We start from the raw sequence: 16,897 nt of genomic DNA on the forward strand, positions 1-16,897 counted from the left end.
GAGGGCTTGGGGACATGGTACACTTTTTATTTTTGTTAGTGTTGCAATGAGCATGTTGTGATTACGTAGTGACTGAAAGTGATAACAATTTCATACCCGACCCTAGGAGTTCGAATCTGAGCTTGGGAGCGTGGTGGGTTTGTTGTTGCTGTTTATTTTTCTAATTACAATTAATTTTAAGGGGGTTAGGGGTGAAGGAAATAATGATAACAGCCTGGAATTTAGGGTTCTGCACATTCCTAAAGTATCAGAGTATTTTTTGACATTGAAGAATTGAGCTGCTTACAGCACAAATGTGTTCATGCTTAATGGAATTAGGTACATTTCCCAGAATATTAATTTAACAAAACCTTTTCCTTTGACCTGGAAAAAAGGATAAATAAAACATGATGCTGCTTGCTCCATGCAATCTCTTCCTCCTTCCGCTTTAAGCCAGCTCCACTTTATTCAGACAAAATGTTAAGGAAGATTTGGATCCTTTTTCTCGTAAAACGGAAAGGAAATCCTTTGGATTCTATTCTGAAATTGGGAAATACTAATAGGAAGCATGTGTAGACTGTGTTATCAGTGCTGCTGTGTGTGGTGAGTTAAACAACTGGATTGGAGTAGTACATTTGTTTAACCTCCTAGCATAATGAGCTGCCAGGGGGATTGCTCCACTTAATAGCAGCCGTTCATTACTCTGCAACCATTTGCAGCGTGTTATTTCTCTTATAGCAAAGAGAATTGGCGGTTCCTAGTTTTAGCTTTCTTTATCTGTGACACTTAATGTCAACAGCCTTGAGACTTTGCCAAAACAATCCTAACAAATCCAAATCCCAGTGTTTCAAGGTAAGTATTTGCTTCTCAGAATTCTTCTGTATTAGTGCTGCATGTTTACACTGGACCTTTTTAAATGCAACAGTGATCAAAGAAATATTTGAACTGAACAATATATTTATTTTTTGTTCTCTGAAGGCACTTTGCATGTTCTTTCTTCTTACCTTTCACTGCCATAGCTATGAAATTTGTGGTAGAAAGCATTTTGGGGTGGTGATGCTTCTGCCATTATATTATAAGGATCATCAGACCAAAATTAATTGTAAGACAATGAGAATTCCATTTATAATGACACAGATGTAGTTTGATGTGCCAGGCTGTACATTAAAATGTCAAAAGTTTCAAATAACCTACAGCTGAAGCCACCCTCTACCCAAGAGCATAATTAATACTTGTTGTTGTTCAAAGGCTGCAATGTAAAAGCAATAGAGCTTTTATAAAACAGAGATCAATTCTTTAAAGGCATCCCATTTGCAAAAACTAGCTGAACTGTCAAGGGAAAAGAGAAATTTTTGCTAATGGCAAAAGAAATGATTATTTTAGGGAGTGAATTAATAGGCTATTAATGAGCCTTGTTCCCAGTGCATTGTTCACTTCACACTTGACAGCAGCTCCATGGATCAGAATGGAATGTGTCTTTTCTTAACTGTGAGTTTTAATATTTTGCACTGAAAGATCATAATGTTGCTTCATCATTAAAATAACCACAAAATTAACTTTTGCCCCAAGGGAAAGACAGATGGCAGTTTGATGGCCTCATTACTCTTTTTTCTTTTTAACAAGAGTAAGGTTTTATATTGGCTTATATAATCTAAAAAGATCTCTGAAGAAACTGATGCTAGCTAGAAGAGTAAAAAAGATATAGCCATATAATGGAATTGAATTTCACCTTTCTAAAAATTTTAGTTATAACAAAGTCTGATTCTTGTGTCTATTTCTTTTTTTCTGCAGTGGGAACAGCAGCAACTAGTCCCAGTAAGTGAACTTGTCTCACTTGTCTCACTGAAGCCAGGACTAATCCTACCATTGTTTTGGTAGGGCTAATATTTCGCCTGCAGTGTATACAGTTACACACAGACAGGTTTTCACAGGGTTGGGTCTCAATACGTAATAGATTATGGCACGCTTTCATAAAATAAGTAAAGGAAGATGCATTTAGTGATTAGAAGAAGTGAATAGCCACAAGGTCTACAGTTAACTTGCTATACAGCTTTGGGTGGCGTGCCTACAACTCACGTGCCTCAGCATGCCCATTTCCAATGGAGGACAGCATTAGGTAGTTCCTGTTGACTCAGACAGGAATTTTTGGATGCTTCATGCTTTTAAGAATCTGGCTAAATAAGTATTTAACTATCTCACAGGGACTTAATTAATGCTCACAATGGACTTTGGAATATGGGGAAAAGGCAAGGCTGATTACAGTCCATCTCGTCTGTTCAAGCATTAATTCTGCTTATTTTTTTATTTTCTGTCAGTGTTATGAGAACAATTCACATGTTTATTTTGACATCTGAAAAAGGCTTGTGATCAAATGAGTGATGTAATGAAAAGGCCACATTTGTCACTGCATGTGCAGGAACCTTTCACAAGCAAATTATGAGAGCAAATGAACATTTTTTATCTTTGTGGACTTCTCTAGGATGTGTGACCATGAAAGCTGTATTCCTTTCTGACCTACATTATATTTCTTTGGTTTGAAAGGAATACTCTATCAGACAGAGTATATGGAAAATTGTGCCTCCACCAATGCATTTCCTCATTTGCTGTGTTCTAGTTTTCAGCTCAAATGTAAGGTATGAAGAACGTGTTTGACTAGCTGGTTCCAAGAAGTTGTTATAACTCAGACAGCTTAGATTCAGGGACATTCATTTGCCTCAAGAGGAGGAAAACGGCCAATACCCTGGCTGCAGAGACCCAGGATTCGCTGGGGTGCCTTCTACATGGAAGGACTGTTTAAAACAGACTTACTAGAACACTGTGTGAATGGCACAAACCTTTCCTAGCACTGTGGAAGAGCTGACCTCTTTCTGTCTCAAATGCAGGCAATTTAGTCTCATTGAATATAAGTGGTCACTGTTCAGGCGAATCTCCTACTGTAGCATCTATTGCAAATTGATGAAAAGGAAATTAAATTACATCCTTAGGTGGAAATTTATGTCTGTGGGCAGTGTTCTCTTAGCATGTAGGTGATATGCATTGCAAGCAGAGGAATTCAAGACTGACTGCTTTGGCATTATGTAGGATTTACACAGGCACAACTGACAGCTCAATCTAGACTACTGTCTTTACCACTGTTGGGTTAAGATGGACAAACGTATCAAAATCCAAAATGGAGTAACAGTTGAGAAAAATACTATTTAAATCGAGGAAAGGGGTCCTGTCTCAGATTCACTTCTAAGTCACAGGCCCCTAACAGAAAAATAAGTACAACAATGAAATTAAACTCTAATTCAGATGCAATGAACACTTTTCTTTTGTCTTGATTTATATTACGAGTGCTCCTTACTATATTGTAGTCAAATGTGAAAAGGATTTATTCAATCAATTATCAAGGGTGAAACGCCAATGAACTCTGATGAAATAAATGGAAAATTACATATTCAAATGACAAAGATCTGCATATTTCTTAAGACTGCTTATATTTGCTTCATATGGATGCTAGAAGAGTCCTGATTTCAGGAGTGTCACACATTCCTTGTAGTAAGGCAGCTTAAGGAAGTCACCTAGATGTGTGGATTTGCTTTGTTTTGCATAACGGTATTTTGGTGGTTTTGACAGTGACAAATCATGAGACAGTAGAAAATGCATGTTGCTAAAACTGTTTCAGAGACTTTGGTAAATATTCCCTTTCTTTGGAAACTAGACACATACATCCTGTCCTCATTAATACATGCAGAATGTTTCTGGATTTACACTATGATATTTAAAGGGCAAGTGCCTTAGGTTTTAATGGGACAGATTCACTAACTAGCATAAAGTTTTCAGCATCATTAACAGTAACAACAGTTTAATCCACTTGTGCCAGACCTGAATCTTATTTCTTCTGAATCTCCTTTCTGAATAAAGTGATCTGATGATTTTTTTAATAAAATGATAAAATTTCTGATCTGAATCTTACTTCTTCTGGAATAACTTAATGGAAATTAGTAGGGTTTATATCAAGGATTGATTTACTACAATATTCTACATGCTTAGATTTCCCATTCGTTGTAGGAAGTTAAAAATCAGGATCCCTTGGACTGATTCCTTCTTCAAAGGAAGACATTTTTTGTAAATCACAGAAGAGTAACCTAGGTGTCTCCTTTTCCAGTTTTCAGTTTTAATGGTAGAAACTCTAAAGCTGGCATAAGATTACAATGGATAAAATGGCATAAGAGTACAATGGCATAAGATTACAATAGATACTTTCAAGCCCTCGTGACACAGCTGGTTGATTACATATAGCTGAAACAGAGTATCTCATCCCTTATAGAAAGAACAGTAGCATTTTGCTGATGAAAAGCTTAGCATATTGTTTTGGTTTTGTTTTTTTTCTTTTTTCTTTCCCCAGCGTTCGGCATCCTTAAGCATTGTGGGCTTTTCAAACGGCTTAGAAATGGAATTACCTTCAACAAGATTATCTAGCTCGGCCGATCTACAGATGCAAGGTGCAGCCGCTGTAACACTTGGCCCATCCCCGAACGCCCTTTGTGACTGTGATACTCCAACAGAGTCGGTGCCCAGCTACAGCTTGGCATTAGGCAGAGCTCCAAGTGACCTGAGCCCTAGGGCTGCTGCTGGCCTCGCACCAGGTGATGCACTCCAGGGCAGCAGTAAGTGCAAGGTAGGAATTGCTCAAACTCCTCTACTGAAAGGGAATCCACTTTCACTGGTAACACGTGTTATTGTTAGTGAGTCAGTCAAAGGGTGCTATTTCAGTTAGTAAAGTTTTCCTTATCTGGTATTTGAAGACTGATTACAAATTATTTTCTTAAGATGGAAAGAAAGAAAACTGATAATAAAATTTGGTTCTTTTTTTCCTCCCCTCCTGAAGCCAGAAAATGAAGATTTCAATACTGTAGATCACACTCTAGAAAACAACTTGGCTACTGCTGGGCAAGATGCAGTTAATGAATTAACTCTTTCTATGCAAAAAGTGCTTGAAGAGCCTATTAATCTTTCGATCAAAAAATCTCAACATTGCACTTCTCCTTCTGAACTGGTCAGCAACACTTCTTTCCTGCCTGTGAATGCCAGAATGAGACAACTTAGAAGCAAAGAAGGTACCAGGCTTTTCATTATTTCATTTAGGTTTTGGGTCCTTCTTTCTTTCTTAGCACTGTGCATTGCAAGCATTAAAAAGCAGTATGCTTATTAATGTACTTACATATAAATGTGCTTTTCCAGCAAGCTTAAAATATTATCAGAGTACTTAATCCAACGGAAAAGCATGTTTGATCTCATTTGTGGAGGAAAAACATGGAAATGATATGCCTTGAATTTGTAACATCCTTCATCTATGAACCAGAAACAAGTGTGTCTGTGTGAAGTACCTGGAGTATTAGTTCTCTTAGAAGCAATCCTATTAATGAGACCTGCAGTTATGACTATTGAAGAGCTGGTTTGAAGAGTCCAAATTCAATTAAAAAAAAATTACTTCCTAAATGTAATGTGCCTTCTTCTAAGTCCTTCACATCAGTAGCATAGCAAAATTTTGTCTGTTAATATATTGCAGAGTATGTGCTTTTGCTTGGCTCTGTCTGCTGTGGAACATTCAGCCAAGGCCTATTTCTTCAGCCTTAATGGAGAATTAGACCTTATTTAACTCTTTTCACGGGCAAATTGCCAGCATCCTTGTGCTACACTGTAAAGCCTCGTTCCTGCAAACTCTAAAAGTCAATGGGACTATTCATGCAAGCAAGGGACTGCAGGATCAAGCTGTTATCCTGTGACTTATGCCAATATTTGGCTGCTTTTCTCTGTAAAAGATGAATTAATATTTCTGTCTCTGTGCTGTATTTTTATTCAGAGAATTCTAATTAGTACAAAGGAGGCCTAGCTCAGTGAGCCAAGGAAATGTATTTGTGTTCTCTTGTATGTACTATGCCAAATTGTGACAACAATGCCACAATCATTTGCATGAGTTGCAAGAATTGGGCACACCCCTAAAAAGCTGTGCCTCAGTCAGGCTTAAGTGTCTCTGAGAGGAGCAGCTCTGTAGTATCTGGTTTGGGTCGTGTGACACTATACAGAGAAAGCAGCCTCAACACACAGAATCTCACTATAACAGATGCTACATGTTTTCTCTGTGCAAAGCACAGGTCCTGTTGTGCAAGAGGATGGAAAGACTAGAGCATTGAATTCAATTCTGCTCCCTTTTCACAAGGAAGAATCAGGAGTGAGCAATTCCCATCCTGCTCTCGCTGTTTAAAGGCGTGCAGTGAGGGGAGACCTGAAGAAATACAGCCACCATATGCAGTGTGCACCAGTGAGAGAGATCGACTCCATTGCAAAGGCAATGGTGTCTTTGCTAGTAGGCTCTCAGTAGGACTTACTGGCTTCAGCAGTGCTGTGCTGCCAAAACCCACTGTTTCTGGTATATATCTCCAATGACTCATCATTTTCTAATGTCAAATCTAAACATTTCAGCTTAATTTACAAGAAAATACTTCTTATCCTAGCCCCAAGGGATGTGGTAAAAATTGTACATCATTTCATCATTTTTCCCTCTTACAGCCACTTTTCTTCTTATCATGGCTTGCATAAACACCCTCCCCTCCCCTTCTTTTTCTAGACTAAACAAATCTGATGGTTTCAGTCTCTCCTCATGGGCCAGGGTTGTGATTTTTTAAAACCACTTCATTCCTGCTGTGCTATTCTGGGTTTTCTGCAATTAAGGAGTGCTGCCCACAGCCAAAAACAGTGCTGCAGCTGAGGCCTCTGGGGTGCTATGCAGAGCCAGGGTATCAACTTCTTGTGTTTTATATTCCTCACTGCTGGTAATATGTTGCAGGATGGCATTCGCCTTTTTTGCAGCAACAGCATTAGGTGGTTGACTTGCATATATTGAATGGTCCACATTAACCCTTAGTTCCTTTTACAGAACAGTTCACTAGTCAATTTTCCTTTGTGATTACATTCATCTGATCTTCCATAAGCATAATAATTATAGTTATCTCAATTCAGTCTTTAGGAGATTTAGGAGATTTTTTTCTGTGATCTATTAAGATCATTTTTTAATTATAAACATTCTCCACAGTGTTTGCAATCCTTCTAGTTCAGTGTTTTCCACAAATTTTATCGATACTATTATTTCACGAGCCAAGTTGCTGATGGAAACGTTGATTAATATTAGGAACTCAGCAACACTGGAACATCCTCAGGTTTGACAGTGTGCAATGAGATCTGCTCCTTCAGCTCAGTGTGCAGTCACCCTTTAGTAATTCTGTCCAGAGCCTTGACTACCACCCTTCATCTGAGCCACAGTCACAAGTGAATAACACTTCGGAAGTGACATGAAATGCACCTTTCCCTGTCAGTCTTGATTGTATTGTGTTTCCTGGGACAGGGAACAACAGAGTATCTCAGAGGCACATTGCTTTCAAGCCATGGGTTAGGTACCATTGACAGGAGCAAGATTTTCTTTTAAAAAGTGTCTTTTCCTGGCACTCGCTCATCTCTAGATAGCCATGGTATTTGGTTTGCTGTCTTGTATTGACTGGGTCTAATTCCTAAGAAAAGAAGGAGTTACTGTGAAATTTGTCAGTGGACTGGTATTTATGAGGGCATCCACTGGGGCATTTATCTCATTAAATGGGATTCATCCTATCTCTCCAAAGTTGTTTTGTTACTCTTGTGTCTAGTATCATTCAAGAGCTACAGTTATTTGCATGCTTATATAATGGATAGTTTTGAACTAATATGTTTATATGTTACAAATGTTGGGAGGATAGAAAGGAATCATACAGTGTCGTTTTCATCCTGTGGTGGCAGATGGGAGACAGAGTTTCCTTCCTGTTTTCAAGTAACTAGAATTATCCAGAAACTTCTTAGCATGGAGCAGGAGACCGCAGAGACTTCCTGACTTTCAGGGGTTCAGACTTCAGTAGGTCTGTTTTTTTCAAGTGAAGGCTGTATAGCAAAAGAGGGTTACTTATTTTGTTCCATATATATGCATGAATGAGGCATGGCTGTGTACATATATAATTCCCTGGGTATGTAACCATTTCAACAAAATATTTTGGAAATGCTTCTCATATTCAGTAGAGAAGCTGTGGTGAAAAGCAAAGAGAAAGACAAAGACTGTATCCCAGAATAGAAAATAGCATACACATTTTCTATACATATAGATGAAACGATTCCATAATTCACTTACGATATCACATTAAACACCAGTCAGAAGTACATTAATATTGAAGTACTTTCTACCCTAATCTGACTCTGATATTATAAATATTTTATTCATTTTCTTATCTTCTGTTCCAGATTCCAATAACTGTGAAAAGGAACATTTTGAAATGGATATGAAAAGCAATCAGAATGTCAGGTAACAGAGTCTTTTTTTTATACAAAAGCACTGGCCATGAAATTTTATGCATGTATTTAGAAAATTTGTCACACTTAATGATAACAGAGAACTTAAAAAGAATGCAAGATTCCTTATGGATAATGGTTCTGAAAGTTGTAAAGTATTCTCCTGAACTTGAAAACAACAATTTAAAAGAAGTGGTGAGTTCTGTATTTCTGTTATTCTGTGGAATATTCCAGAATATCTGCAAGCTTATCTCACTTGAACAATTAGAAACTGATTAGCCCCAATTAAAGCTTAAAATTAGAATGGGAACAGGATTACCATTATCTCAATAATTTTATAAAATTTTGTTTTCAGCTACTGCTGAGATAATATTTTAAAGTAAAGTTGATGACATGCTGTGTTCCTGCTCAAAACCAGCTACACTGAAAAGTATCCAGCATGACTTAAATTGGAATGGGCATACGCTTGGATGGGCGTACACTTCACTGGGTAAAAAACTGGCTGGCTGGCCGGGCCCAAGGAGTGGTGACGAATGGAGTTAAATCCAGTCAGCGGCCAGTCACAAGTGGTGTTCCCCGGGGCTCAGTACTGGGGCCAGTTCTGCTTAATATCTTTATCAACGACCTGGATGAGGGGATCGAGTGTGCCCTCAGCACGTTTGCAGACGACACCAAATTGGGCGGGAGTGTTGATCTGCTTGAGGGTAGGAAGGCTCTATAGAGGGATCTGGACAGGCTGGATTGATGGGCTGAGGCCAGTGGTATGAGGTTCAACAAGGTGAAATGCTGGGTCCTGCACTTGGGTCACAACAACCCCATGCAGTGCTACAGGCTTGGAGAAGAGCTGCTGGAAAGCTGCCTGGCGGAAAAGGACCTGGGACTCTTGGTCAACAGCCAGCTGAATATGAGACAGCAGTTTGCCAAGAAACTTGGCCAGCAGTTTGGCCAAGAAGGCCAATAGCATCCTGGTTTGTATCAGGAATAGTGTGGCCAGCAGGACTAGGGAAGTGATCATCCCCCTGTACTCACCACGGGTGAGGCCACACCTCGAATGCTGTGTTCAGTTTTGGGCCCCTCACTACAAGAAATACATTGAGGTGCTGGAGCATGTCCAGAGAAGGGCAACGAAGCTGGTGAAGGGTCTAGAGCACAAGTCTTTATGAGGAGCGGCTGAGGGAAGTGGGGTTGTATAGTCTGGAGAAAAAGGAGGCTCAGGGGAGACCCCATCGCTCTCTACAACTACCTGAAAGGAGGTTGTAGCGAGGTGGGTGTCGGTCTCTTCTCCCACATGACAAGTGATAGGACAAGAGGAAATGGCATCAAGTTGCCCCAGGGAATGATTAGATTGGATATTAGGAAAAAGTTCTTCACCAAAAGTGTTATCAAGCATTGGAACAGGCTGCCCAGGGAAGTGGTGGAATTGCCATCACTGAAGGTATTTAAAAGACATGTAGATGTAGTTCTGAGGAACGTGGTTTAGTGGTGGAGTTGGCAGTGCTAGGTTAACAGCTGGACTTGATGATCTTAAGGGTCTTTTCTAACCTAAATGATTCTATGATTCTGTGGTGCTATGAATAATTAAAACAAAAATATATGGAGCAGGACAAAGTTTTAGCACAGAAGTTAGTAATGCATTTACACATATGATTAATTTAAAGTGATTGCATTCACATTTAGAATTCTTAAAGAAACAGCATGTGAAAAAACATTTCAACATTTAGCCATCGGAGGAGTCACAGTTACAAAGGAAAAGGAACACAAACAATAGTGCGTGAAAAATGTTGAAACTTGGTGGGGAGAAGAATTTTGTGGAATATGACTGGATTTAACCATGTGTCATTTTGATTGTAGAGCTGGCTGTAAGGAGCAGAAGATCCCCTATGTGAGACTGGAACGTCTGAAAATATGTACATCAGAAGCCGGGGAGCTCCCAGTGTTTAAGCTCCAGCCACAGGACAATGAACAGGAGGGCAATTTCCTCCTGATAATTGAATGTGGGACCCAGTCTTCAAGCATGTCTATAAAGGTGAGTGGTATTTCCTTGAGGCTTTCTCCCCTTTATCCCACTGGCTTGTACCCACAGTTTCTGAAAGTTATTATACACCTAACAAGTCTGTTGATTCATTTCACCCTTGGACACTTCTGTGATGGGTTGAAGTAATAGAGATACAGGTTTTAGTTTGCTGTGTAGCTCCCTGATAGTTCCATTTCTGAGAAGTTTGTCTCTGGGATTGGATAGCTGTAGTGTTTTTGTATTCTAGTAAACAACCTGGTTCATCTGTCTAGTTACAAATATAAGATAAATAGCTTAAGACTGACCCGAATGCATATTTGAGTGATAGGAGCCAATTCCAGAAATCACAGTGTAATATTTTTTTATAAGCTTTGTTTTCTCTTGCTTCATTGGAGTCTTGAGTGTGAACTTCTTTACACAGAAAGCTGAGTTGTTTACAGTAAAATTTGCAAATACAATTGTAAAGTGTCCTGTTTTTATCATCTGTGATATGAAATCTGTGCAGCTCTATTATAGTGCTATTATATGGTGGTATGTGGGGGAAATGACTTGACCAAGGTGACCTGGCCAGCCAGTGGCAGAAGTCAAGCTGAGCGTGGCCCTAATGAACCCCAGTGCACTCTCCAGTAGAGTTCAATGCAGAGAAACCATTTTGTCTGCAGATAACCACTGCTGTTATATGCTTATATATGAAAATGATGATTGTCTGATCTGAGATTTTTTTTTCCCTCAAGGTTAATAAAGATAGTCTACCTGAAGGACTGAAATCCAAAGAGAACAACTCAGAGGACAGAAAATTTTTCATATCCCAGGCTGCAGAACAGACACTATCTCCTCCTTTAGATCCTCCATCTGTTGATCAGAAGCACAGCAATTGTATCTCCATCATGAAAAAATCTCCAGTTACTCAGGAAGTCAATCCAATTGAAAATGAGGATTTCTGTGCCGTGTGTCTTAATGGAGGAGAACTGTTGTGCTGTGATCACTGCCCCAAGGTTTTCCATCTCTCCTGCCACGTTCCAGCCCTGCTCAGCTTTCCAGTGTAAGTATGTATGACATTTTGCTAATGCGCTCAGTTTCTGCTCACTGCCTTGGGGCAGGATATATCCTCAGGGCTGTATGTGTCAACCTTGCACAAGGGAAAGAACTGCATCTCCCACTTGCCTGTTTTGTTACTTTTCTTGCAAAGGGAAGAATTGACTTACACACTAGGAACTAGATGAATTATTAATGAGAGCTCTTTCCTGCCATATATGCCCTTTCTGCAGCTAGCTGGCCAGTACAACAAAGGAGGTGCTAGACCTGAGCTTTAAAAACATTCTCAGGCCTTACTGGAGAAAAATAAAACCCTAAGTCTCATGTAACATCTGTGGAGTAGATGTCAGCTCTTCTCTGCAAGAACAGTGACTAGCACAAGGAAAGGGCAATTGGTTAGTTTCTGTTCAGTTTTCTAGCCAGTTTTATGGAAATTTAGGATTACTAGGGCTTTTGGGGAAATGTTTAGGACATTGGTTTTCCTAAGGCATACATTCCCTAGCAACTTATCACAAATTAATTGTATGCAACAAAGAGCCAGGTACATGTCCACATACCAAGCTTTGAAAGTGAGGCTGAATAATGTGCATTACTGGTAGTATATAACTCTGAATTCTGTTACAAATCATTACCAGGTGGGATGAGAGGCTACTTCATTTATGCCAAGCCCAAATAGCTGTCTCAACTGAGAAAAATGTGATGTGAGATATTAGTTTGTAGATTCTGGTTTGTTGTTTCTATTCAAAAAGCAGGAATTTCCATCTCTTGGCATTTCACTCTTTTCTCTAATAGCTAAGTCATTATTGAACCTCTAGATTAAAAACAATGTGAAAACCAATTTTTCCTTTTAAAATAGACTTCCTAGGCAAAGTTAAATTCTAATGAAGTAAATTAATTCCCTTTAGTAAAAGTTCTGTATTCGTAGTTCTGCAATATACCTTCATCTATAGTTATTTAGGCCCTGATGTTGCAGAATGCTAGTTAAGGATGAGACTTGTTTCTGAATACATTGATTCCTGAGATTTGTTATTTGACAAGGTGGATGACAAAATTTGACACAAGTTTTGGGTTCTTATTTTGCAGGGGAGAATGGGTGTGCACGCTTTGCCGTAATCCAGTGAAGCCGGAGGTAGAATATGACTGTGAAAACACACGGTACAGCCACAGCTATAATGCACAATATGGCCTTGATGACTATGACCAGAAGGTGGGAATAACTATATATTGTACTATTTAGAAAAGGACATATGATCTCTTCATTTTCTTCATTGGAAAGATTACTGTTTTGACTTGGTTGCTACTCGAATGTTTCAGAGAGTAGTAAATACAACAAAAGCATTGTTAGCATTCAGTTATATCAGTCTCTTCTGTCGAGACATTGCTGTTCAATTTTAAAATGAATGGCGTTATAGAAAGATGAAACAGGCAGATCTGGAATTCCTTTCCTCTTTGAATAGGGAAGTTGCATTCTGTAGCAGAGCAAGCTTCCCTGAGTCGACTTTGCTTGGCTTTCTGCCACTGAATCTTTTTCCTTTAAGACTTGGCACCTTCTCAGACATCTACTTAGTCCAGTTGCAGTGACATTTTTGTGATGCAAACACTTTTTGACTTTGAGTTGGTATGAAATCATCACATGGACTTCATATGTACCATTAATCCCCTTGAAGATGACATTTAGGCACTATTAACTCAGCCTAGATAAAAACTTATCGTTTTACATCCCCATTACCAGTTTCCTCTACCAAATTTACCTCTACCCATGGAAATTGCCTTTTCTTGAAGTCCACTTGGTACTCAGAAGCCACAAGTTCCAAATAAATGTCCTGTGTATATTGGTGACAGCTGGACAAGGAGGCTGAGTCCACACAGCTGAGTGCAGATGCTGAGCTGGCCCTGCAGAAATGAAGCCTAGAATAAGACATTGGTCTAATCCGGGCACCATACATAAAGGCAACAACAATTGTTCTTAGAGCACTGCGGCCCCTTGGCAAGTCCTATGAGCATAGCTGCAGCACTGCTCAAATTCATCCATGCTGTTTCCAGACCCGAGCTACTTGATTAGTGAGGTTCTATGTAGAAAATTGAGTTGATTAGAAGTTCCATTGCTTGTGAGCAAACGTGACTTATAATGTTTTTGTAGTGCATTTTTTTTGCATCAGTGGAAAAAAGAGAGACTAGTACAAGTATTTTACAAGTTAACAATGATTAAACAGAACTGTTTTCATACAGTGCTAACAACCACGTAACTTACTTCCATTTGTATGAATGGATATGAACAGTGTGAAATATTTCCCATTTAAGTGTTTCCACACAGTTGCTGCTGTTCTTTTACTCTTTTACTGGAATGCAGAAAAGACAGGAAAGACACATGCATACAAAAATCTTTATGTAATGTTTTTTTTCTTGCATTTCTTGACTATCCTCACTTTCAAAACTATAAAAATGTTAGGAGGCAAAATGTCCCCCAAGTTAGAGTGAAGTGTGCCGTTTTGCATCAGAAATGCACAGACTACATGAAAACTCCCCTTGTTCTTAGTATGATCGATTAACTAAGGGTAAGAATGAAACTGACTTTTTTTGAATTAAAATGTGTTTCAAATTTGGCTTCTACAGAAGTGTGAAAAGCTGGTGCTTTCCCTGTTCTGCAGTAGTATGAGCCTCCCATTCCATGAACCCGTTAGCCCCCTGGTAAGTACTGCATACTCGGGTCAGAGGGAATCCAAAGAATACTCTGGCATACCTCACAAGTTTCTCCTTTGTCTTCTTGAAAGATCTACATTATCTTTTTTTCTGAACAGTGTTGCCTCCTAGGGAAGGGCAGGTGTTTCCCTCTTGTAAGTGCTTTGAAGATGCCAGGTCAGAGGCAGGTAAATGCTGGCCAGTGTTCTCAGGCCAGGTTTGAGTGCCAATTTAAGATGCTGGTAGGATACTAAAGGTATATGAGGGGTTCCAGTGATTAAGAAAGTTGACTTGCTGCATGTATTGGAGAATGTTGCACTGCCGTAAGAGAGGTCTGCTTTACAAAGAACCCCGGACTCCCTCTTTTCTGGTGTTTTGCACAAAGGTGGTAATGTGACTGCGTTTGGGGGAAGATGTAGAGACTGCTATTTCAGCCGTGTACTCAACTTTTGCAATATTAACTGGCTGTTTTAAGGAAGATGTAGATTCACAGTATTGTAACAATAGAACACAATGTGAAACAAGTTGGAAGAGGAAAATGAGAGGGGAAAAAAAGAGTTTATGTGTAGGAATAGTCCAAATAACAATATAAAAACCATTCCACCTAATGAAGCTTGCAATGAACTTATGGAACACATTACCTAACAAATAGGTTTTGACCCAGAAAGATTTAAGGAGTGGGATATCCTGCTAGCTGATGCCCATTGGAAAAGACTTTTGTTGAACTTTTAAAAGAGCGCATAGTAGCAGATTCTTAGTCATTCTTGGCAGACTACTTCCCACAGTATCAGCTGCCAGTATCTCAGCACATTATTTTTATAACTGTTTGGGGCAAATGTTATCTAATTGTCAATGTTGCATATATTATTGATTATGGTGAAAATAGCAGAGTAGTCACTGAAGTGTGCTATTTTCAAGATCAATCTTGCAAGCAAATATGCTTTTTAATCAAACCAAAAAGCCTTCAGGAAGATGAAGTGCAAGTGAGGGGTGCCCTCACCCTAGAGGGCTAGAGCTGTCTTCCTTGATGCAAGGAATCCTCTGCAGTGACTTCTGTCCAAACTTGGATAGAAGTCACTAGAGAGGAAATGTTTTGATTAAAAAGGTTACATACCTGTGTTTTATTCTTATTGCAGGCACGGCATTATTATCAGATCATCAAAAGGCCAATGGATTTGTCAATCATAAGAAAAAAGCTGCAAAAAAAGGACAAGTCCCACTATTCTGCACCTGAGGAACTTGTGACTGACGTGCGTCTTATGTTTTGGAACTGTGCAAAGTTCAATTATGTAGGTTTCTAATATGCATGGATGGGGGGATACAAACCAGAATGTTGCTCTTTCAAGCCATCACACTGGTGCAACTAATGGTCCTGGTGACATCAGATATGGGATTGGGATGCACAGAAGTATTAATCAGTTTTACTCTTTGGAAATTATATAAAAAAATTTTAATGACAGAAATGGAGGTATATCTGGAGCTGAGCTTGAGATACATAGGTATCTAAAATTAAAGAGGGACATCTTAGCAGAAAACTTATTGGAATGATGCTGAGTTTGCTGTGAGAAGCCAGTCATAGCCAGCAAAATAGCTAGGGAAAATTCAGGTGCATAGAAATCCCTAAGCAATGATGACCGCTATTCTTTCTAGTTCACTGCACATCTCTTTTTTCTTAGAGGTGCAGAAACGTGTTCCTTAATAGCAGCTTCTAGTTTTTACTTACATTGTAAATGCAGAGGGACTAATGGGCTGTAGAAAGTGTGCAGGAGACTAATGGAGATGTAGCAGACAGAACCAAGGTGAGACATTAAGGTAGGGTAGTCATTTGGTTTTGATCTTTGATGTTTTCTGCGTGTGTTAACACTGAACGGTTATTTATTCTCTTCCAGCCTGATTCAGAGGTTGCTGAGGCTGGACGATGCCTAGATGTATTCTTTGAGGGCAAACTGAAGGAGATTTATCCAGATAGGCATTTTCCTTCAGTGCAACAAGAAGACTCTGATACTGAAGAAGTGGAGAGTCAGAATAGCAAAATGCTGCCCCAAGATTTTCAGTGGCCGTCGTACAGACCGGAGTGCATTCAGCCTAAAAGGAGACGGCGCCATGCTGTAAGATTGCAAAAGCAAAAGCATTTGGTTGCTAAGTGGCCACCCTGCTAATTCTGTTTACAGCTACTGATGGGAAGTTTTGACAGGGCTGTGTGGGAAAACTGTCAAGCTTCTATCACAGAGATGTGATCAGTTCTACAATTTTATGTCAAGATCTCTGAGTGGAATAAAGTGTCAGTTGTGTATAAATGCGTGAGCATGACCAAACGAAGTCTCTCGGGCCACACAGTTATCTTCCTAGCAGAAAACTCTGCCAAGATTTTTAAAAAGACTAAGCCCTCTAGCTATTCACTGTTTGTTTCCTTTGTACACAGGAAAGTGAAAAAACTAAAAGAATGATGTTTCAGCCAGCTAACAGCCTTCCTCAGGTATGACCTCCTCAAGATATGAGACTTGCTATGAGGAATCCAGCAGCATAATTGACAGAGTTAAGGTGTGTGGGAGGAAAGCAAAGCACTTGGGCTGTTTAAATAAACTCTCCTAATCTGCTGACCATATGCCTTATTTCTAGATGTTGTTGATAGATAACAGATCCAAAGTGTTTGAATCTGTCAATATTCAATCTGTTAAATCATATATATGTTTTGCAGTGTTTACACTGAAGTACTAATGTTTTGGTGATAGGTAATGATGATTAATAATAAAAGTAACATGCTAATAATATTTAATACTGCAGTACCATTTTATAATCTGTTCAACTTGACATCTCTATTTTATAGAGCACAGGTAA

At 39.2% G+C, this 16,897-nt stretch overlaps 1 protein-coding gene across 1 annotated transcript in view; it reads left to right on the forward strand.

The window, feature by feature from the left end:
- TRIM66 (tripartite motif containing 66) overlaps window positions 1-16,541 on the forward strand; it is a gene marked incomplete at both ends in the record, with an annotated part of 49,721 nt that extends 33,180 nt beyond the window's left edge. Inside the window, 10 exons of the mRNA XM_082485412.1 lie at window positions 4,370-4,642; window positions 4,853-5,081; window positions 8,284-8,344; window positions 10,183-10,357; window positions 11,080-11,387; window positions 12,464-12,587; window positions 13,994-14,068; window positions 15,196-15,348; window positions 15,949-16,167; window positions 16,482-16,541. Coding sequence (XP_082341538.1) covers window positions 4,370-4,642; window positions 4,853-5,081; window positions 8,284-8,344; window positions 10,183-10,357; window positions 11,080-11,387; window positions 12,464-12,587; window positions 13,994-14,068; window positions 15,196-15,348; window positions 15,949-16,167; window positions 16,482-16,541 — 1,677 coding nt within the window. The remainder of the gene's footprint in view (window positions 1-4,369; window positions 4,643-4,852; window positions 5,082-8,283; window positions 8,345-10,182; window positions 10,358-11,079; window positions 11,388-12,463; window positions 12,588-13,993; window positions 14,069-15,195; window positions 15,349-15,948; window positions 16,168-16,481) is intronic.
- Between the last annotated feature and the right edge of the window lie 356 nt (window positions 16,542-16,897).

Source organism: Vanellus vanellus (genome assembly GCF_965231255.1).
Source record: "Vanellus vanellus genome assembly, chromosome: 6".
Classification (NCBI taxonomy): Eukaryota; Metazoa; Chordata; class Aves; order Charadriiformes; family Charadriidae; genus Vanellus; species Vanellus vanellus.